At 33.6% G+C, this 24229-nt stretch overlaps 1 protein-coding gene across 1 annotated transcript in view; it reads right to left on the reverse strand.

Annotated features, from left to right (window-relative positions):
* Positions 1–9387: 9387 nt before the first annotated feature.
* The window catches only part of LOC106133482 (tyrosine-protein kinase Drl), a 50929-nt gene continuing 36087 nt past the window's right edge, over positions 9388–24229 (reverse strand). The window contains exons 6-13 of the mRNA XM_013333215.2: positions 23225–23352; positions 21553–21668; positions 17583–17760; positions 17018–17180; positions 16175–16318; positions 15397–15556; positions 14973–15109; positions 9388–14423 (exon numbers count right to left, since the gene is read on the reverse strand). Coding sequence (XP_013188669.2) covers positions 14312–14423; positions 14973–15109; positions 15397–15556; positions 16175–16318; positions 17018–17180; positions 17583–17760; positions 21553–21668; positions 23225–23352 — 1138 coding nt within the window. The 3' untranslated portion in view covers positions 9388–14311. The remainder of the gene's footprint in view (positions 14424–14972; positions 15110–15396; positions 15557–16174; positions 16319–17017; positions 17181–17582; positions 17761–21552; positions 21669–23224; positions 23353–24229) is intronic.

A 24229-nucleotide genomic window follows, 5' to 3' on the forward strand; every position in this document is an offset into this window, starting at 1 on the left:
TCAATTCCTTCATTAGCTAGCCGACCGACTCGAAAATGTTTGTTTTTCCATGGTAATTGTAGCTGAAGCAATAATTCGGTTCGCCCGCCACCAAAAACATACATAATTTTAGGTGTGATGCCTGGGGAACCGCGGCTCCAACGATGTGGTGTCGGAGGTTGTATTTATACTTCAATCTGTAAAATCTTTGTTTGCGCTGCTCTTTGCTGCTTTTGGCTAAGCGCGTCACTTTATTCGCTATGATTGACATATGTTTTGTGATAGTAGCAATATCGCCACAGTAGTGAAAAAGGCCGCTTTCGCGATTTGATTTGATTTGATGTGATTTTTTCCTCATGCACTAAATCGCAGGTACCGTTAGTAGACCTATATTTCTGATTGCATTTCCTATTTTTTGCACTGACCAATAGTCTGTGTAGTATCCGTAAATTTTGTAGGACAACGCGCAGTGTGCATTTTACGATCGAGGTACGGATTTACGGTACTATAGCATGGTATGTTACGGTACATTGCTACTGAATTTTCTAGTCAATTTACTGGCGTTGGTGTGGATGAAGCCACGACCGGATGAGTTATTTAATTTATTTAAAACTGGATAGTAAAATGGATATGTATTATTTAGACAGTGTAAATAAACATTTTCAGATGGTATTATTTAATTGATTTATTTTTTACGTATTTTTTTATTTATATATTTTTCATATTAGGAGACTAAATGTACTTAACGGAATTAAGATGATTGATATGTGTATAAATTGTATATTTCCTTAGTCGCTACTTACCACATTTTTAGGAAGTTACAATTACAAGCAAAATCACAAAGAAAAAACTTCTTCCTTCCGGCTCTTAGTCCCGGTTGCATTCTCACCACCCTGGAGAGGAAGAGAGTATGCTTTTGACCATGGATCCTGGATTGAGCGAGTTAGGTTTTTACAGGAAGCGACTCCCATCTGCCCTCCGCAACCTATGCAGGTAAACCTAACCCGTATTGGATCAATCATGGTTACACATCCAGTTTCCTGAATGTGCAGTCTTCCTCACAATGTTTTCCCTCACCGATAGAATAAACATTGAACAATAATTACACATTGTAAACGTCAATTCTAAGATCATTAACCTAAGATCACTTGTTTAAGTTCTAGCTTCTCGTGATATCGATAGCCAGCTGACATCGCCCTGGGTGCTATAGCGGACTTATAATCATAAAACTAAGTTCACAGTTACTCTGAAACTGTGACGTCACTGAACCAGGATAATGTCTTTAATAATGTAGGTACTTCATTACTGGATTAGAAGATATAATTTCAGAACATCGTCGTCTCAATCTTTTCAGAGTAATCGTGTTATTGATAATTTTTGCCATGTATTTAGGGTAATGGAAAGGTTTTACAAGAAATTAGCATAAGAATTGTAACAAATTCCTTTTTTTTTATGAATAAATAAGATTTAAAAAAAATTATAATAATTTCAATTACAATAATAAAACTGTTTCAAAGAGCACCGCACCCTTTTGACCTTTTTCAAAAATGTATAGGACTGAAATAATCTGCAGTTAAAAAAAAATTCAAGCTTTTATTTTTGAAATATCTAAAATTAATTTCACTTCTTTTTCAAGTCAAAATTCAGTGCCCTTGCACATTGAAAATAAAGACTTCAGACACTATAAAAATATTTGTACTTTTATACGTACTGTAAAAACGATCAGCAGGAGGCAAAAGTGACAAAGTGGCAATATTGTATCTCAACGGGGCTCCTCAAACAAGGGGACTAGAGTGAGATGTCCATATGCTAAACACGATGAGAACGAAAGAGACGGCACGAAGTTATTAATTGGAGAGAATTGACGGAGGTGCACCCAGAGTGGTGTTTTTGACAAATTTCCCTTTGATACGGCGATTACTTTCAGATCGTCGCTTGGGGTCGAGACGTAGACTTAGATAAAATGACTTAACTTGGAAAAAATAAGGTATCGGATGTTTTCGACGTCTTATTTTGACCGAGTTATCCTTTCATAAGTGTTGTACCTAATAAATAATATATATATAAATATTTTTCAGTATAGTCAAATGAGCTGCCCTCGAGAGGTTTAATCTTCAGTACCCAAAAAGGGCTGCATACATTTTTATCGTGATCGTGGCTTAGTCTCTGCCTACCCCTCTCAGTTCAAGATATGTTTTCATGTACGTAGTGTATTGTACCCTTAGCCTCCGCAACTGCACCCTGCATTACTGTGAGAATTCCAGAATTTCCACACTTCCTAAGGACTGTCTGTCAGCGGGATTATCATGACACGAGTATTTATTGTTTGATTAAATTTTGCATACTTACATACATACAAATTGTCACGTCTATATCCCTTGTGGGGTAGACAGAGTCAACACTCTTGAAAAGACTGATAGGCCACGTTTAGCTATTTGGCTTAATGATATAATTGACATTCAAATAGTGACAGGTTGCTAGCCCATCGCCTAAAAGGAGAATCCCAAGTTAATAAGCCTATCCCTTAGTCGCATTTTACGACATCCATGCTTAAAACATATATAATATATATATTAAACTTTGTTGATAACAAAATCACACAGATCTACAAATTCCAGAGGTCAAACGTGTGATGTATTAAAAACCTGTCGGGCGTTAAACAGGATCAAATGTAACGTTGTACCGACGCGAAAAATTCCAACTAAATAAAATTTAACCCGTCCAATTCAGCCAAATTAATTGAATTGGATAGACAAAGGTATTTTCCGTTTGTGACATCGTTCGCGTAATCAGATTATTTTGATTGCGATGGAACACTTCAATTAATTTGACGTTTTTAAATGTTCATATCGGCGGATGGACGGAGTTGAGCGTCGAGGGTTTATTTCGTACATTTTTATTTCGTATTAAGATCTTTGATATTTTTTAGTACCTATGTGTCAAACCTCACCTTTACCTATGTAAAATATCGTATGGTTCCCGGCACTGATATAAATAAAATAATAGGACCGCTCCATCTTTATCCCATGGATTTAATGCGACTTAAGTGATAGACGTTTAAACTTGGGATTCGCCTTTTAGGCGTCCACAACGTCAAACTTTGCTATCCATAAATTCCGTATAAACTTTAGAACTAATGCAACGTCTTAATGCACTTCCATTCTTAATAAACTTTATAACGCACCGTTTCGTATCACTAAAGGAACTATAAACTTGGTCACAGAGTAATTCCAGGCAGTTTTGCGAGACACAATCGCCCGTATATACGTAATAAAATGGCGTTTATGAGTCCACCAACAGTAGCCTTTTACTGCCACAGTGGCTGCATAGAATGGACCTACTTCTTGAATTGTCAAGTTAATATCTGGAGCACTGGGAATACATTGTATGTGGCTTATATTGTCGGAGTTGGTAAAGTTTTACTCTAAAGTTGGAATCAACGAGTTTACTCATTTGAAATGTTATAAGACGCGCGCTTTTGTTTTTTGCTTAATTATTTTAAAGGAAAGAAGTAACCTTTGATATACAATGTTATTTCGTGTTTTAATAAGACATAAAAATAACTTTATTATTATTAAAATAAGAGATTGTCTTTGTGGGATTTTCGATAAAAGATTAATTTATCTGGGCGGAGCTACGTTTAAAAGCTGGTTTTTAATACTTCATTTATTCGATGTTCATAAAAAATATTTGAGTTTTTCATCAAAATTCAGAAATATTTTGTGGCTATCTATTGCATAAAAGATTCAAGATTAGCCGGATTGAATAAAATATAATCATTAGCTCACACTTTTCAATCACAAGAGTAGTACAATGCGACTTACTGAAAGATTTATGCTGTTTCATTATCGGCCATCCACCGCAGGCCTATCGCAATCTTAGCACTTATCTTCAGAACAATCTCGCACTTTCTCACCTTTGTAGTAGGTAACATGTGTCTTAAATGTTGCACACTCCGTTGTATAACATCTTTAGTCTCATTGCAACACGAACCACCTGCAACTTTACTGCTAACGAAATAAGGTTTATTTTTAAGTGTGTTATAGACTGTGGGTAGGACAAAATTATTGTGTACGGAGTAACTTTTTGTTTTTATGCCCTCTCATCCATTTTAGAAGAATGTTGACCAACGTTGACCTGTGTTTGAAGTTTGTTACGATAGGTGGGGTCTTACCTTTTGTTATTCGTGTTGCAGTCGTAGTGTTAAATTTATAAGCTGAAACATGATATGACTTCACTTTTGATATGACATCTTATCCAATTTACGTGAATACATCTCGCCTCTTTCACGACAAAGGTAGGTAGAGACTATATCTTTCTAATAAATATAATTCGTGCATACTTCTACCCGAAACCGACGAGCTTGCATGAAGAGAGTTATGAATGTGGATAAGCGAAAGAAGTGTGCAGTGATCGTGGCAAGTGGAAAGATGGCGTAATTAATGATTTATGTTTGTACTTCTTTAGCTTCAAAAAATCTTGACATAATCTTTTACCAGAATGTACACTATTTATTTATCATATTCATATTATCAGACTAAATATTTTTATAACCTAAAATTATAATATACAGGCAGAAAGATCTCACAGTAAAGTCTGTTTACCCTGTAAGGGATGAGAAAATCCCTTATAGACCTTTTAGATCTATCACGAGCCTACAAGACCATGATTATCTCGATGGCTTAATAATGGAATTAAGATTCATATATACACTGACAAGTTGCTAATATATTTTGCCTTACAGGTGATCCCAAGATTGTGGGTCTTATTCCCTCATTGACTATATTGACCTAGCGGAAGAAGAAGATTCTTATAATAATTTACCTACCTAAATTACCTAAAAACTGTTTGATTATAAGTATATAGTTAACCATTCTCTTTGCCATGGATATCGTTAAAGGCGGCCAAGGGCAGGGCTTTAAACTTGGGATTTTTCTTATAGGCTGGGCTGGCAACCTGTCGCTATTTGAATCTCGACTCCACGACATCGTCAAACCCTTTAGTCCTTGCGAGACTGTTGGCCCCATGGGGTTAAACCGTGATTGTATTATAAATGTTCATTTTTACCTATATATATTTAGCATTTTTCTCTTGCGAGCATAACTTACTTGCCTCTAGGCAAAGCGGACGTGTATCCAAAACCACGACAATCCAAATTTGAGCATTGAGTTAAATAAATACAAAACCATTTCAATTTTGAAAGCACAAAGAACTTAAAGCTGCATGTGTTGCCTTTGAGAGGCATGAGCCACTCAACAGGAAGTAGCTACAAAGCTTTGCCCTCTTTCATATCCGGTAGCTTTCAGTCCAAAATAGCGCTTTCGTTTTGACTATTTTCGGCGTTTTTTTTTTTGTGTTGTTTTAATATCACAGTTGTATTTATGGTTTTTATAAGATATTTTATTTTTCTTGAAATAAGTTAGAGTAAAAATCTTAATTGCACTAGCTTCCGCCCTAACGCGTTTAACTTAAAGTCTCGCTCCGTTCGTGGCAGTCATCTATCAGTAAAATAGAAATAAAAAGTCTCGATCTTTCAACTCTTTATCCCTTACAGAGGGGTAGATAACACATAATCATTGGATTATAGAGGCTGAAAAGCCACGTTGAGTAAGATAGTTTAAAAATGAAATTGAGGTTCGTGCGAGTTGTACTCGATCAGATGAGTTGAACAGGGAAACGCAAATTTGTATATGATTTAATCAGCGCCATCTAGTGGCCATTTTAATAATTAAAAGAAAAACAGAAAACTGTTATATAGTATTGGGATATTACATCATAGAAATAAGATTAATATTTGTAGCCTTGAACTTTCGTGGCGGTTAAACTGCTCAAATCCTACCTCGACCAAGTTATAATGACTCTTTTCTGAGTTATGTACATTAGTTTGAGTGCTAACTGATGCTCTCACATTGAGTGAAAAAATCGTGAGGAAACCTGCACACGCAGGCAACTGAATATGCAACCGTGATCCAATATAAGTTAGGTTACTCCACACAGGTCGAGGAGATCAAATGGAAGTCACTTCGGTTAAAAATATGACTCATCCAATCCTGAATCATGGTCGTAAAGGCGCACCCTGGGCTCCTGTCCAGATAGATAAGGATGTAGTAACAGGGAACCGACGTCAGGAGGAAGAAAACTTTAATTGTAGCCTTTTTTTTAAATGATGTATGTACTTAAAAAGTATGGCTCATTTTTCCTCTCAGAAAATCTCTATTAAGACTGCACCGTAACAATATTTACACAAACCCAACTTATATTTTGTTTTTAAGAAAACAACATGGAGATAAAACTGAATACAGATGGAGTATACATTCTTTATTAGTAAATTTGACATTTATCCCGCTACAAACGTGAAATGAATGTGACAGGATTTTCTAGACTGTTGACTCTGTCTATTTCATAATGGATGAAGACGAGATTTATTAAGTTCGTTACCAAAACTAACTTTAGTCTCCTTATTTATACTTACAAATATGAACGAAGAATGACGACGGCATTGAGATTCAGGCAGTGACAGGTTGCTAGTCCATCGTCTTAATATCAATGTCTTTTCAAAACACTCCATCTAGAAATTTTCCTTCAAAGTTTATACAACAAACATAGATATCTCTGAGTAGATTTTATTTTCATACTCTCTGTTGATTCAGCGTAAAGTAAACAACGAGCAACTGAGACGCTTTAATTGTTTCTTTGTACCAACTGTCTGACAATTAACGAAGTTGGACTTCTCAAACAGAACGTCTCATAAATATACGAGAGATATTAATTTTGGACCGTTACGTCAATTCGGGAAAGTTAAATGTTTATTTTATTTTGGAAAACTTCATTGGGGTTGTAGAGTTATGTGTATTAAGAGCCTTAAACCTTAATACTTACATTTTTTTCATGTGGATATTGTAGGAAGCATTTGAAGAACTATCTATCTATAGATATAGATAGACAGTTCTTTAATCATATATATATTTTTAGGATCTTTTGTCTCTAATTCATAATATTTTTGTTTAACTGTATTTCTAACCATAATTATGTCCCCTACATCTCAAAAGTTCTACGTACATCATCTAAGAACGCGGCTGTTAATAACCTGATTTACTCCAGGGTTGTGTTCACAGGCGGATCTGGGACTCAATGTAAGGCTCACACAAGACTTACGCTGTGATCATTGTGATGAATTTTATTGTTGTTAAGCTTTGTACTTTTACACAAAATCTGTTTTTTAATACAACTTAACCACTAGTCAAAATGTCGAAATCTAAAAGTTAACCAGAATGTTTCACATACCGATAAAAATCGTTTCACAATCTAAGGACGCCAATATAGCAGTCTCCGAAGACATTATCTTTGCAACTTGATATAGGTGCATAGCAGAATCTGGAGTACAAAGGTCGTTGCCCCACACTAGGGTAGGACAGTGAAATTTATGAGTGCGCCTCGGTCACCACGCCATCAATCCCGTTTAGCATGTAATAGCTGATCGTACATTTATCAGTCCCCACTGTTATTAGTTCTAAGGACCGGACGTAGATGTAGTGTGCGATTCCTTCATTAAACGAGGCATAAATACTCGTATGTTATCTGTTGAAATTGAGAACTGGCTGAATAGGTTTATTTTTTTCTGAGTTGATCAGTTCGATTTTTAAAATTATACACTTATCCTTAAAAAAAGCTTGATCTCAGTGACAGTGATAGATGTCAAATGCATAGGTACATTTTATAGTCTTCATTTCATCGTCATTGTTTATTATGACAATGACGATGAAATGAAGACTATAAATGAAATAACTATAATAAAATCCATGCACTTGCATGGACTGCTTAGAGTAATGGAAGTGTTATAATTAACTAGCTGTGCCCGCGACTTCGTCCGCGTGGAATAGTTATTTTGGGCACCATTGGAGCACTCAAGGATTTATAATTTTCCTGGATTTTTATTCGCTTCATTTATTCGCTCCTAATAGTTGCAGGGTGATGGTATATAGCCTAAAGCCTTCCTCAATAAATGGTCTATTCAACACAATAAGATTTTTTAAATTCTAACCAGTAGTTCCTGAGATTAGTGCGTTCAAATAAATAAACTCTTCAGCTTTATAATATTAGTATAGATGAGTAATCACGTTACAAAAAAATGAACATAGAGTAACCCTCCTTTGTTGAAGACGGTTAAATATTAGTATAAAGTTTGACGCTGACCCAATATATTCCCATGTCTTGTTTTGATACAAACAAGTAATTACATTAAAAACCTTCGACGCACAACTTTAAGGTCGCTGTTGATAAATCAGTGAGTTAATGTTCTGTTCTGACCATTATACCTATATGTGTTTTTGTTTGTTGAAAGTTTATCATACTCGTAGGTGGATTATAAGTGCATCCTGTTAAACCTAATTTTTGAGGTTTGAATCAATCTTTGAAATAAAACAAAAGGAACAAAGTTTGATAGAAATTAGAGTTTGGAATCGAAAATACTTCGAATAAAGAACCTCCTCCTATTTTTTAATTCGGTTAAAAACCAAAACCAAATCTAAGATTAATTGTAAATGTAAAAATTGATCAAAATGCAATTTTCATTTTTATATCTATTTTGTTTAACAAAGTACATACCTACAATATTTTTCACTCTCTATTTTCTATAGATGTTTTAGTAACCGATTTTGATAAAACTTGGTACACAAATACTTCAGATCTTGGAAAAGGATATGGACTAGTTACTTTTCTTTTGGTAATTCTTACAGGAACAGATAAAACGGGAATTTTAATTCGACGCGGGTGGAGCTGCGGGCGGAAGGTAGTAAAAGAAATTTACGCCCACACTACGTAGAAAATCGGTACGCTCTACTGATCAGCTACGATGCGTAGCTAATTCGTAGCTATTTGTAGCGTGACGCCTACGAAATATGCCGTAGCCACAAGACTGTTATGCTCGGCCGTGTCAGGGTACCTTAATCTGTGTAACTTGATTCTTGAAATTTTGAATTTCATACATACATATAATCACGTCTATATTTCCTGCGGAGTAGACAGAGCCAACAGCCTTGATAGACTGAAAGGCTACGTTCAGCTGTTTCATTATTCAAAGTCGAATTTAAGTGATCTAAAAATAATTGACAATAAACTTAGCAATAATAAGTTAAGTATATAAGTTATGAGTAATATTAGGTTAAGTAATAAACTAGCTATTGCCTGCCGATCCGCCTGCGTTAATCTTAAATTTCCTTCAATGTTTTTCGATCCAAGGATTTTTCCACAAACAAGTTACCTATTTTTAACTTGGATATTTTGTTTTGAACAAACTTACAAATTTATTTTGAACGTAGATGACGACATACTGGGCAAAGAATTGTTTTTTGGAACAAAGTAAGTCTAAAATAAAACTCCATTCTATTATAAAATAACATTATATTTCGTTTCTCGTAATTGTCATTGAAGCCATACAGAGTACATTCATATTAAATAGTCACTTACTGTATTAAACAGATACTTACGTAACATATAAACATACATTTAACATACAATCACATTCATCTGGCACTCTTTGTCATATGCGACGTTTTTACAAATCCACATTTTTATCATATTATACTATATCTTATATGCTATAATAATATATTATAATGTAAACTATTAAAATGAAAACGTATTACGTAAATAATTTCAAAGTTAACTTCTTCTATTTTTTTTTATTTTCACTGAAAGGAAAGACTTATTGTATAAGTGATCTTATGGTCTTTGGGGATATTTTTTTTTGTGCTTCTTTTATTTATATATTTTCTAAAATTTATCATGAATGTCAGATTACTCTAAAATAATTGTTTTTTACAAATGTATATATTAAAGTTATAGTTTAAATAAAAAGAAAATGTTAAAATTATGTTGAAACAGATTTTCCATTCAGAGAAAAAAATGTGTTTCAGAAAAAGTTAACTTATTTGTCTGTAAATAAACATATTTTAAAACAAAATATATTGAATAATTATTTAATAATGTTTAGTAACTTGTCAATTTCATTCGACTACGCGCCTGCATTTTTGGTAATTTGATTATGCAATGTGTCAATAATATCACACTCATGCATATTTTTAATTTTTAACACTCTATATAGCTTGATTGTCCCTGAAATGTACTATTTGAATTTATTGGATGTATAGTGGAAAGTTTGGGAATATATTGTATATACACTAAAAAGACAGAAGGAGAACAGAGGAGAGAAATAATTAAATGAAATGCACTACATTTCTGGAAAAAAAAAATTCGATCAAAATCTGATACTTTTTGCTAGCCAAACAAGTCATAGCAATCGTTGCTATGGCATACATATGCACATGTATGCCAGCCGGCTTTGCCTGTTAATATTTATGTATGTACAATAAGTAATTAAAGGTTGGCCTACAAATTCATAATTTGTTATATTAGTTACACAAGTAAAAAGGTTTTGCAGTTCTTTGGTTAAATTTATATTTCAGCATTCGATTACATCATTAGATGACTACCACTACTCTATAAAATGTACAACGACTGAAGTGGGATAAGTTTCATTATTTTTCACGTAGTCGAGACATTTATTTATAATTAATTAAATTATAGGTTGAGTCTTGAACTTATCTTTAAAAAAAGTGTGTTCATAATTTTCAGTCCACAGAAAATATAATAATAGCAAGAAGTAATAAGAAAATCGGTTGACTCCAATTGGGTCTAATTTAAACTAATTTTAAAATAACACAAAATGTAATATAATTATATTTTCTAAAAGGACAATAGTTTAGGGTGCTTTAACCATAGTTTTACAAGAACACCGATTTCACAATTAGATAGAAAGTTACAAGCTAATATTGAAAGAAGCGCAAACTATATTCAAACCAATTTTAGACGCTTATAATGCCTAAGAGTTAAACACCCTGTATAATCCATATGCGTTTTTAATACAATTATATAATAGCGTTAATATTAATGCTAATAGTTAATAAACAAAGATACTAAGAACAGGGGTTTAAAGTGTTTAATAAAATTATGCAACTAGTACATGGACATATATAAAATCCTGTAAAAAAAATAAATTATCAGCTTGATAAGTATAACTAAATAAGTAGGAACAGTTAGGTAGAATAGCAAGAAAAATTATATTATTATTTATTTATTACACTCCGATCATTTTAACTTGGTAATAAAATAACAGATATAACAAATTGAGGAGGAAAATCAACTCTTGTTTTTAAAGTTTCATTTTATATTGTTAATAAATGTAAGTATAAATAAGCTGACAAAAATGGCTAGTAAGATTACAAAACAATGCACTAGGTTCATTATTTGGCTTAAATTGGCCCTACTTAAAGATTATTACAGTGTGAGTAATGTTAAATTACTTATGAAGGTGTATAAAAGTTTTCTTCGAACTTTAAATATGAAACGAATGAGTGCATTAACCAAAAGATGACTCATATTTTTTTCAGTCTATTGCCGCAAAAACCTGTGTTTAAAATTAATGAGTATTTAATTCCTACCTAAGTCATTAGCTAGGCTTGTCTTTGCATGTGGTATCTATTGCATAATTAATTGAAATAAAAATGAAACTTTAACTTATATTTCATTTCATGAAATATTTTCGTGAACAGACGTCATATCAAAAACTTATAATTACACTTTAAGGATTGAAATTTCTTAATACTATATTTTATCGCCATGGGCTAGATTTTATAAATATTTACAATAAATTAGTCTAAATTCTATTATATTTCTTATTATCCTATGAATTTTCCAATACATTCCAATATCGATTTTCTATGAATAATTGTGGTATAATAGACAAATATTTCTCGATCATGGGCGTCAGTGTATCTGGCTTCAAGAAACTTTGACTTAATTTATTATTTACAGATGTAATTGAAAAGTAACTAAATATTATTATGTCCGTAGTAATATATACGAGTATACTTGCTGTCTTCTTTAAAAAAAATATGAGAAAGTCATGAATTATGAACGATTAGCCATTTGTTCATAGGTATGGAATTATGACACCCGTGAATTCCTTTTCACCTGGTAGATCTGGGTCGGGACTTAGTGCAAAATTTTACATTTATTTTACGTTTTTATATTTAAATATAGAAAAATATTTCTGAAAAGAAAAAAAATATTTATCTTGTAAAGAAAAAAAAAAGTATAAAAAAATACAGATACCATAGACGTAGAAAAAAAGGCGGACGGAGTGTGGCTGAAAAACATTGAAGCATCGCAAAGGCGGCGTTGCACCAATGTGTGAGTGACATAAAACATGCCATTTCTTAAGATGATAATCTATGACGCATCTATGATGTAATAGCAGCCGAATGTCACACTTGGTGAGAGTGTGTGCGTGAGCCGTGTATACATAAAGTGGTATAAATAATATTGGTGCTTCATTTTGCCGTATTCTAAAGTTTTACGTTTATGAGAATAAAATTATCGTACGTTTTTATTTTTGACAATAAAAATATTTTGTTTGTCGAAGCCACATAGCAGACATCTCCATGATTTTACTACTGTTTTGGTGTTTGTTCCTTTTTGTGGGCCTGATAGGACTGGAGTCCTCAGGTACTATTCTAACTTATGATAAATATCGATGTTATTGAAAGGACAATTTGTACTGCACAATTTGAGCAAGAACTTGCCGGATACAGCTGATCTGAATTTGAATTAGTTTGGACCTTCAAACTCAAACTGAATTCATAAATAATAATAATCTTCGAAGTTATGTCTATATAAGTTTAATATAGACAATGATTTTGGTGCATTGCGTGATAGAATGTAAGTGACGGAAAACCTACTTTTTTTTGGATTTTTCTTTCTTCTAAATTTGAATCAGATGATAAATATTTAAAAAATAATTGTGAATTAAACAAAATAAGACGAGCATACCTTTCTTAAATTTACCATAGCTTTATGTTTTAAATGTCATTAGTGATATAATATAAATTGTCCTTTTAAAATCGATAAAGCAATACAGCTCCATTAAAAATTAAATTCCTTTTGCATCGATTTCAATTATATGTACATCTTAATAATTATATTTGGTGCTCAATTTCTTTATTTACAGTAGCTTTTTGGTTTTATTAAAGTTTTAAAACAAAAGATAACCAAAACTTAATTAAACAATGATTTGGTCATTTAAATAATAAATCATTAAGGTTTACATATTCACTAATAACCTAATTACGAACTTCATTTAATAAGGATTTTCTACGTTCAAGGTAATATGTCTTCATACATTGCTTAGAGAAAAATTACAATTATTATTAAAAAATAATTATGTCAAATGATGCAGGTTTTATTTTCAAAATTGGTAAATATTTTTGTTGTGTTTCTTCACATGTTAAGGATAGTATTTAACGTTAATAATCTAATATCTAGCTTTTTAAACCTTACGCCTATTTATCGTTAGAACACCCCTCTGAGATGACAAATTACATTTTTATACTAACATAATATTTATCACCATTTGATCAAAAATATATCTTACGTTTCGACATCATTTTTTTTTAAATATAATTTTGGTAGGTATGGTATGTGTACAACATATATTTTTTTGAATATTACGGTACACATATTTTTGTATAGGAATTATGTTGAGATTTTTTGATGCAGTTTATTTTACGTGATTTAATTGTTTAGTGTACCTATGAAAATTCATCAAGTTGTTAATTTTTTGGAATATATTACAGCGAGAGTACCGTACTTTAAAACAATTGACACAATTATTTTAGTTAATTCGCATATTTTCACATCAACAGTACCTACTATGCTTAATGAATTATTGATCGTATTTACCAGACACCAAATCTATATTTATCCAAGTTCTTGCGTAACCTATCATGGATTTGTAATAGGTATGGAACAGTCAACAGTTGAATAAAAAAGACTATTTTCTAAACGTTTACTGGTAAAGACAACATTTATATATGTACAAATATGATTGAAATACAATTAAACTTATGAAATTATATACGTAGATATTGCAAAACTGTCGTTTCTTTGGCAGGCACTTTGGATTAAGTAAAATAGGAAGCGAAGCAGTTAAAGAGAAGAGAGGTAATATTATTGCACAGTTTAAATTTGCTCAAAGAATATTATATAAGTGTACTAATAAAAAAAGTAATGTTAATATTCAAGTTTCAAAAATTACTTATTAGTCCTGTCTATTATCCTTTTATATCTGTGTCCAAGGAGCGCAATATTAGCAATGGTTATGGCAGTCACTTTATCGATAATTTTCCATTTTCATTGATGAAGTCACCCATATTGTTTTACCATGGCGAGAATAGAGTTTGAGTTAGTTCCTTATAAAGTTAGTTTCTAAGGAAATTTATATGTAAGTACTCAGAGCTTGTCTGAAGTCGTGAAGAGCTGCAAGTAACTGAGGAGCGGTCGGTCTGGCTGACGCTGGGGATGTCCAGCACCAAGACATTAGGCCATACCTGTTAGAAGTTAAATAAATTATTCTATTGTAGATGAAGCGAAGGAAATATGCAGAGATCGTGGCAAGTGGAAAGAGGTAGTCTCTGCCTTCCCCTCCGGAAAAGAGGCGTGATTTTATGTATTTTATGTATGTATGTAAATTATTCTATGAGATCTGTTCTAATTGTTTATAATTCTGAAATTTTAAACTGAAACTGAAGCTCTGAAATTCGTATTATAAATATATACGGGTCAGATTATACAGATTGAGTTAGTCTCGAAATAAGTTCGTGTCGTGTATTGCGAGATATTAACTCAATGATATTATATTTCATAATAAATTTATTTTATTATTTATTTAACTGTCCAGCCGTCTCAATGTGGTCCAATGGTTCGACTGGCAACATGTCTAAGTACAACAGGTATGTACATTATATTTGCATTAAGCTTTAATAAATAAATAATTTAAGCATTAAACCCGCTTTTGATACATTTTGTTGTATCAAAAGCGGATTTGATGCCTTAATGTGTAGTGATATAAAGTTTAAAATAATAAAAATAGTACTCACAGTTCATCAGGACAGTTGTGTGGTTGCGAAGGCCTGTATCCTCCGTTGAGGAAGGCGCCAACATCAGCCGCGTCCAACTCCGCCAGCGGAGACGCGCCCAGGGTGGCCAACTCCCAAAGAGTCACTCCCAGTGACCACTGATAAAAAGAAATACATACATACATATAGTCACGTCTATATCCCTTACGGGGCAGACAGAGCCAATAGTCCCGAAAAGGCCGCGTTCAGCTGTTTGGCTTAATTAAAAAGAAATATTTATGATTTCAACATGATTTACTACAGTTTCGAATAGATTCTTTGTGTAATGATTCCAGATGTTTTGTAATTTAATTGTGAGAAAAACTGCTTGTCATAATTATGTCATTTTTCATAAGGGACTAGCGCAGTTATAATCACTCCAAATCTTGGCTCCCGACACACTTACCACATCAGAAGCCGTGGTGTACTGGTTTTGCAGCAAGGTCTCGGGCGCCATCCACTTGACCGGCCTGTTCTCGTTGTCACCCAAACAATGGTAGTCGTCCGGGAACAGATCCCGGGACAGTCCGTTGTCGGTCACCTTCAGTCTCAATTTCTCATCAACTCTGATAAAAACAAATCAATTAGTTGGTAAACTTGGGCCGAGTTCACATGGCGCAATCTTCGGTAATAATATTTTTGGCTCTTTTTTTTGTGAAGTTTTTGTGGATACTTTATTGCGAACATTTTGGCAAAAACTATTAGTTCTTTTAAGGTTAGGTTGAATGGGCGAAAGAAAGGGTATCGTAAAATGATAATAAATAATTTCAGCGATACACAGAATCGAAAATGGAGAACTGTCTAAAGGAATTTTTTTTAGGAAGAGAACATTATAATCGCTTTATTAATACATACATATATATATATATATAAATCCAGCTTTTCGTTCTTTTTTAGACAGAGAGCATATCAAAAAAGGAGCTATTATGTTAGGTTTTGTAAACACAGAATAAAAAAATATATATAAAAAATATATATATTCAAAATGTTAGCCCCAAAATGAGTGTGTGTTTAAATTGAAACGAGAGAGAGAGAGAAAAAAGTTAAAAGTCATATGGAATAAATAAAATGTTACATTAACGCTTTAAGGTGAGAATAGGTTTCAGATACTAACTCAACAGTTATAAGATATATATACATTCAATTTAAAATCATGTCATGTTTTTTTTTTAAGATAAACTCACATGCAATTCCTAGCTGCAACATCTGCATGCACCAGCCGCTGGACGTGCAAGTATGCCAGTCCACACGCCGCTTGTGCCCCCAGGTCTACCAGCTCCCTGGTGGCAGGAGACGCTTGGTGGCCCAGACGACAGGAGGTCAGGAACCTACAGGTCAATTAAGTATATCCTACTGAACTGATTCATACATATAATCACTATATCTCTTGCGGGGTAGACAGAGCCAACAGTCTTGAAGAGACTGATAGGCAACGTTCAGCTGTTTGGCTTTATGATGGAATTGAGATTCAAATAGTGACAGGTTGCTAGCCCATCGCCTATAAGAAAAATCCCAAGTTTATAAGCCTATCCCTTAGTCGCCTTTTACGACATCCATGGGAACGAGATGGAGTGGTACTATTCTTTTTTTTTATTTGCGCCGGGAACCACACGGCACTGAACTGATGGTGAGGAAAAATATCGTGAGAAAAGCTATTCATTTAGACATGTGTTATCATAATCCAATACGTGTTCCCCTGTAATGGTCGCAGAGATCAGATAGAAGTTGCTTCGTGTGTTATAAACTAACCAACAATATCTAGGATCATGGTCAAAGTCGCACTCCAGGCTCCTCTCCAGAAACGTGAGGCCAGGAGGAAGAAGAATCCTACTAAACTATAAGTTAACTTTCTAAATGGCGCTTAAAGTTTTAAGCAACAAATTTTGTTTTACCCTGTGTATACCAACTAATATTCTACGGTCCAATCCTAAAATAAATTGAATTAGGGTTAGCTTAAATTGATAAATACAAAATTACTTATGTAGCAGTAACACTAAAACGTAAGACCTTTTAAGATAAGTACCTACCTTTTAAGATTCGAAGAGTGTGAGGCACAGCAATAAACTAACAATGGTCTTCGGGCTTCCTCGGCACAGGCGGCCATGGGCGCTAGAACATTAGCATGTGCTAGACCACACAGCCTTAGCCCTTCAGCCACTAAAAGAGCTGCTTGCATGGCGGACGCTGCATCTGTACATATAATTTTCATCTTTCACATTTCTTATCAAGTTCCATATGATATACTTAGCCTATCACAAATACCACCACACCTCACTGCAGACGATTGAACGCAGAGCCTTGTCCAATAGTTTAAAAATTTGCTTTATAAAATTTGTAGTTACCACAAATTTATATACCTCAATGAAATAGATCTTCTTAATTATTATATACATGATAAAAAAATGAAATATATTGTGTGAACCTCAATTTATATGATGAATTTTTAATTACAACCACTTTTTTTGTCAATAAAAACCTTACTATACGGTTGAAGTATGATCGATTGTTCGAACAACGTGCTTTCTTCTTTCGTAACATGATATGTTTGAAGGAAACTTATGGTCAGTGCACCCTTATTATCAAAAATCATACCTGATACAGTTTTCACCATGACCTCTTCATACGTGTCTCCTTTTTTGAACACTCCTTTATAAACTCTACCAAAGGTGCCTTCGTGCACCAAGATTTCTAGGCGAATGTTAGATCTAGCTGTCGTTAAATACTGTAGCTGTTCTGCTGGGTCGGTGATGCGATCTTTGGTTATAGTTTGCTGGAACAAAAATAATTATTAAACATTTTCATTTTGACAGTTCAGTCCTATAATTATAATTAGAGCTATAATTATAGTAAGTATTGTTAATAAAATTAATGCCGCAGTGTAGTTTAATTCGTTTTCTTCACTAACGCTTTGGAAGTGGTAGTAGACTTAGTCATAAGTTGCGCTCATATCCTCTTTTGAAAATATTTTATTTTTTCAATCAAAATCTGCCTCTTTCAATGCAAACTCTGGGAACGTCCTTCTTGAGAATTCCTGATGTACTGCTGATCGCCCTTATGTAAAGTCAACTATTGCAGGATACTTTAACTCAACAATATATAGTATGTACAACAATATATATAAGAGGCATATTTTATACATAAATTCCCTGTCCATGACTTGAAATCGAAAACTGATATCACAAAGGCAAGCACACTGCCACTGCGCCAAAGACGTCGGCAATTTATGACAATGTTATAGTAAAATTGAACGCCTTCCAAGCTCCATAAAACCAAGTCTTACAAGTCTACTCCAAACATCGAGATTCGTTTTAAATCTTTATTACCCGTCAAAGTATTGGTACTATATTGTATATCACAGCGAAAAGTAACAAAGGCGTCATCTATAAAAGTTTCCAACTACATAAGTCTTTTGTCCGCTGCAGGTGTAGAACATAATTGCATTGAGCCATCGCACTGACGTCGATATCCGCTAATCGAGTTCTCTATAGTGCCCGGAGTAATGGCTTTTTACGTCGCTGGCACTAAAAGCGAGTGTATGCCAGAGAGCTGGTGATGAACTGAAGAAACTTTAGTCTTAGGTTCGTATCCTGCGATAACATTTTTAATTTTTCATTAATTTATTTAAGTCAATCTAGACGACTCACTAAACTTTGAGAAAATAATAAAGTTGGATCCAGTTTTATAAGAAGCAATATACATACAAACAATGTACGAACACATATCATAAAAAAATTTAAATTTGCCATTTTAGACAGTAGGCATCAAAAATGAAAAAAGCGAAAGATTTAAAAAAAAAAATACCTGCTATCACGTAGGATAACTAATGGAAGCAAAAGGCATTTTATTCGTGATCACATGAATATCATCGAACATATGATGATGATACATGAATATAATGATTTCGGTCGCATTTGTAACGGAACTAATGATCACGTAATTATTAATCAAACAGCCACGTAAATGTAGCTTACTTTCGGAAATAACTCTTGTAGTCACTTTTTGAATCACAACCAGATTTGCGATATTTCTAGTTAAAATGCAATAATTGCTCGTCCTTTCAGAATAGAATTTACAATGCAATTACAAGAATCCATTTGCATCTCGGAGGGTCGTTAGCACCTTTTTTCTGGAGAATACTAATTCATATTTCCTCAAGGAAGGCTAACGGAGCGATAAATTTAGGGACAAAGGGGTTGCAAATTAAAAACTGTTCTTTTACAAAGATATAAAGCTGGCGAAATTGCTGGAAATTATTTAAAAGAATAGTTTAAGAAAAATGGAAGAAGAAATGGGAACGAATCAATTTTGTTACTAATGACTTCATAGCTTGAAAAACCTTTAAGCAAATGAAATTTTTTTTCCAAATCGTACGCAAACGAAACGAGCACAGTTAGTATGTATAATATAATAAAATCACGCCTTTTTCCTGAAGCAATACGCAACAACTATATCTTCCCACTTGCCGCGATCCTTGCATAATTCTTTCTGTTTTTTGTAATCTGCTTCATTTAAATCAAATATAATAATTTATAATATTTTTTTCAAATAATTGTCAAAAAATTCAAAAATAGAATAATAAATACATAAGCTCTTTGTTTAACCATACATCGTTTTAGCAAAATATGAATTTAAAAAAAAATATTTCTTTTTTTAACTATTTATTGTCACTTCCACTTTGATAACTAAATTTACATCAAAAGAAGACTTATGTTCCGCTGTTTGGCTACTTTTTGTTTTATCTTTATTTTTTTATCAAAACACTTCCAGGAATATAATTCTCTTTTGTCAATACTTGAACCCTCTAATTGCATTAAGGCTGTATCACCTGAGGAGTAACTCGTTTCAAATTGGACACTTAATGAGATCTTTATGCACAATCCACCGTCTTCAAGGTTTGAGGGGGAATTGTCACTAATTACAAAGGATTCTTTCATCATTCTTTTTGCGGCGTTGGTAATTCAAATCGTTCTTTTTTTAACTCAAATTAAAAGTATATTTTTTACAGATGCAATGCTACGGAGGTCCTGTTAATAAAGTTGTTAGTACCTACTATGACTTAATACTTATATTTGTATAAGTACTAGGTTAAAACCTAGGAAAGGGATTTTCATGCACGTAAACGTGAAAGAGTAACAAACACACACACATATAAACGTTCATAAATAATAGGATTGTTATAGCTGTTCAGAATAACTAAATTAAAAAGAATATACATATTTTATCATCATTTAATCCAAATACATCATAAAAGTTTTGTTTGTAAAATGACTACTTTCAGTTTATAAATACATACTTAGTTGTATGACTTTGGTAGGCTTTATGTTGCAACAGCATTAAAATGTAACATTGTGGGATTTGCTTAACTAAACATTAACGAAAACCACGTAATGTGGGTTAATTTATATGTGGTTGTTAAATTTAGGGCCCTGGATCCAAGTTGCGGATACCGCAAATCTTTACTAGGTATAAGTGGTTTTCGTTATTTTGAATTTGGAATTGAGAGATTTTTAACTTTTTTTAATAATTAAAAATATAACGTTCTTATCAGATATTTTCAGTGTAGTTTACCTAGTAAGTTCCAACATATATAAACTTTCATCATTAAAATTTACTGACCTAATTATTAATAACTATTTCATAAAATTCTATATCTTTGTTTCTAAAATTTTTAACGTTAAACTCTAAAGTTACAAGTTGACTTTGCTAGAAAGTTGATCATTTCAAATATTCTTGCTCAAAAAAGATTTTTCGCAAACTGCCCTCAATAGTGCAATTCAGGAACATTGTTATTTTGAGTATTTTATTTCGGAAGAAAATTTCTGCATTATAATTTTAAGCGACATAATTCTATTCTTATTTTTTTTATTTCAACGAAGAATAACGGTGACGTACATGGAAACTAAGCAATAGATATAAGTATTATGGTGCCTCATTTATTAAGTTATTCCTCGTCCTTTTTTTAAAAGGACAGATAGACTAAGACTATAAAAATTAAATTGAATTAAATTTTTGTCAATCACATCACAACATATACAACTATAAACTATAGCATTCGCAAACTTGACTAATTTATGTTGGGCATGATCCAAGGCGCGGCCTACACGTGATCTTATTTAACGCCCCAAAGCCTTAAATTAATGGGATATGTAGGTACGGCCTATTTCGGGAATATATATGGTGTTTATATTTTAAAACTACGATAGAGTTTTATGTAAAGAGTTGAGCAATTTGTTGTATTTTTATATGGAAAGATCTTCTTCCTATTGGCGTTAGTTCCAGTTACATCCTCCACTCCGGAGGGGAGCCCGGGGTTCGCCCTTGACCATGGATCCTGGATTGGGTGAGTCAGGCTTTTACATGACGCGACTCCCGTCTGACCTCCGCAACCTTAGCAGCGAACCAACTCATATTAGATCATCCTGAATGTACAGGTTTTGTCACGATGTTTTCCCTCACCATAAGGGTGCACTCAAACTAATGTGCATAACTCATGAGTCTTTGGTACATAGCCGAGTATGGATTTAAAAGAAAATAGGTAGTCATCACATTTCTCCCTACGTACCTGTGAAACATGTGTAAGATTCGACGCAGCGTAGTAAGACACCCTCGACTCTGGTTTGGCGTATATGTGTTCTCCAATATGTGTGGTGGCATAGGGTGACGGGGACCGACGACTACCTGCAATATAATGTCTAGGTAAACATACATACATATGGTCACGTCTATATCCCTTGCGGGGTAGACAGAGCCAACAGGGTTGAAAAGACTGAATGGCCACGTTCAGCTATTTGGCTTAATGATAGAATTGAGATTCAAATAGTGACAGGTTGGTAGCCCATCGTCTAAAAATAATTCTAAGTTTGTAAGCCTATCACTTAGTCGCCTTTTATGACGTCCATGGGAAAGAGATGGAATGGTCCTATTCTTTTTTGTATTGGTGCCGGGAACCAAACGGCACTAATACAAAAAAGAATATGTAAAATAGTAACTTAATAATCTTCAAGACAATTATGTGATCAATTTTAAGGTAGTCCATTTATTTACATATTTATGTACACAGTAAATGTAAGAAATTTCAAACCCAAGAAATTATAGGACAAAGGTTCTGTTTTAATCAGGATCGTTTTTGTTTTTGAAGTTAAGTTTATAATAATAAAATAAACCTACACTGCGTTGTGTGATAATCATTCCATAATCAAAACTATTGAAAAGATAAATTGTTCTCCACATATTTTGATACTAAAGTTCTCAAGTTTTTGCAGACCTCGATTTAACATCCAAAAAGTGAGAATTTTTGGAAAAATCTAACATAATAATATAAATGATCTTGTTCACTTTTGAGGAACACTCAAGATATTCCCTATCTTGGATGTTCGCCGCATACTGAGACCGAATCCTTCCTGTGGGATCATGTTAGCTAGCTAATGCGTGGGTCTTGATAACGGCAAACTTGATAACATATTCATCAGTATATCAAAACATCTTAAATAGCAAAATGTAGGTAGATAATATATTATACCTAAATATAACAGTTAGAATTCAGAGAAAGACACTTAACATTTGTATAGCTGTGATAGTACAGCTGCCGAGATGATGAGATGAGCCGTGTGGTTTTCGGTACCAATAGAAAAAAGGAATAGGACTACTACATCTCTTTCCCAGGGATGTCGTTAAAGGCGACTAAGGGATAGACTTATAAACTCGGGATTCTTCTTTTAAGGCGATGGGCTAGCAACTTATCACTATTTAAATCAATTCTATCATTAAATCAAGCTGACCGTGGCCTTTCAGTCTTTTCAAGACTGTTGACTATGTCTACCCCGCATGGGATATAGACGTGATTATACTTATGTATGTATGTAGATAGTACAGAGTAGATGACGCTGTTTTATCACTGATCATTTCTGGCAATATCCAAGGAAACGACCACTTTGTTTTATAAAGCAAAAAAATTGATTTAATATATATAAATTTGCTAACGTTTTTCGAGTAGATTTAATTTCTATGATTTGTAAATTGACGTGCGGCGTGTAGTTTATTTCGCCGCTACTCCTGCGCTTACGAAGCGGTATTAGATAAAATTATAAATTGTGTTGACGACATTAATTGAAAAAGGATACAGGGTGTATCCTTTTTTGAATTCTTTTTCTATTTGAATATATACGTATTTCGTATTGTTTAGTAGGTACCATTTTCTGCGAAAAACAATTGCATATCGAAAAAAACATACTTACCAAATGGAAATTTATGTAGGCTAGCTATAGTTGCATAAGAACCCGTGGAACTGGGGGGCCGGCCGAGTGTGTCGAGACGCAGTAATACATTCTGATGGCTGCCATATGCCGCTGTGGTATACGATGTGCTGAGGAAGAAATATCATCATCATACATACATACATACATATGGTCACGTCTATGTCCCTTGCGGGGTAGACAGAGCCGAACAGTCTTGAAAAGACTGAATGACCACGTTCAGCTATTTGGCTTAATTATAGAATCGAGATTCAAATAGTGACAGGTTGCTAGCCCATCGCCTAAAAAAGAATCCCAAGTTTGTAAGCGGATATGCTTAGTCGCCTTTTACGACATCCATGAGATAGAAATGGAGTGGTCCTATTCTTTTTTGTATTGGTGCCGGGAACCACACGGCACTCATCATCATTATCTTGTTTTAAATCCATGACGGTATGGTAGCCTGTGGCGGACCAGCAGGCTGAGTAGGCTGAAGCCTAGGGCGGCGGATGTGAGGGGGATCTACATACATACATAAGTATAATCACGTCTATATTCCTTGCGAGGTAGGCAGAGGCAACAGTCTTGAAAAGACTGAAAGGCCACGTTCAGCTTGACTCAATGATACTCAAAAAAGATTTTTTCTTACAGAAATAAAAAAAAAGTACTTATTTAAATATAAATAATTTTTTTTAGTTCTTTTACAATTTGACATTTGACCTCCACCTTATTTTCTCCGTATGGGTTATCGAAATACAGAGATAACAAGGGGCGGCAAAATTTGAACGGCCTACAGGCGGCAAATGTGTTAATTTACACTGCTGGTAGCGAAGATAAAACTGTGACAAACTTTAGCTGCTTTTTTTCCCATGCAGATAGTCATGTCAAGAGAATAGCTCCGCAGTCTAGCAACCTATCACTACTTACATTTTTGTTCCATCATTAAGCCATCCAGTTCTACTTATCTTGTTAAAATCATAACAAAGAAGAATTAAATTTATACTTTAT

Source organism: Amyelois transitella, chromosome 3 (assembly GCF_032362555.1).
Source record: "Amyelois transitella isolate CPQ chromosome 3, ilAmyTran1.1, whole genome shotgun sequence".
In the NCBI taxonomy this organism is placed as follows: Eukaryota; Metazoa; Arthropoda; class Insecta; order Lepidoptera; family Pyralidae; genus Amyelois; species Amyelois transitella.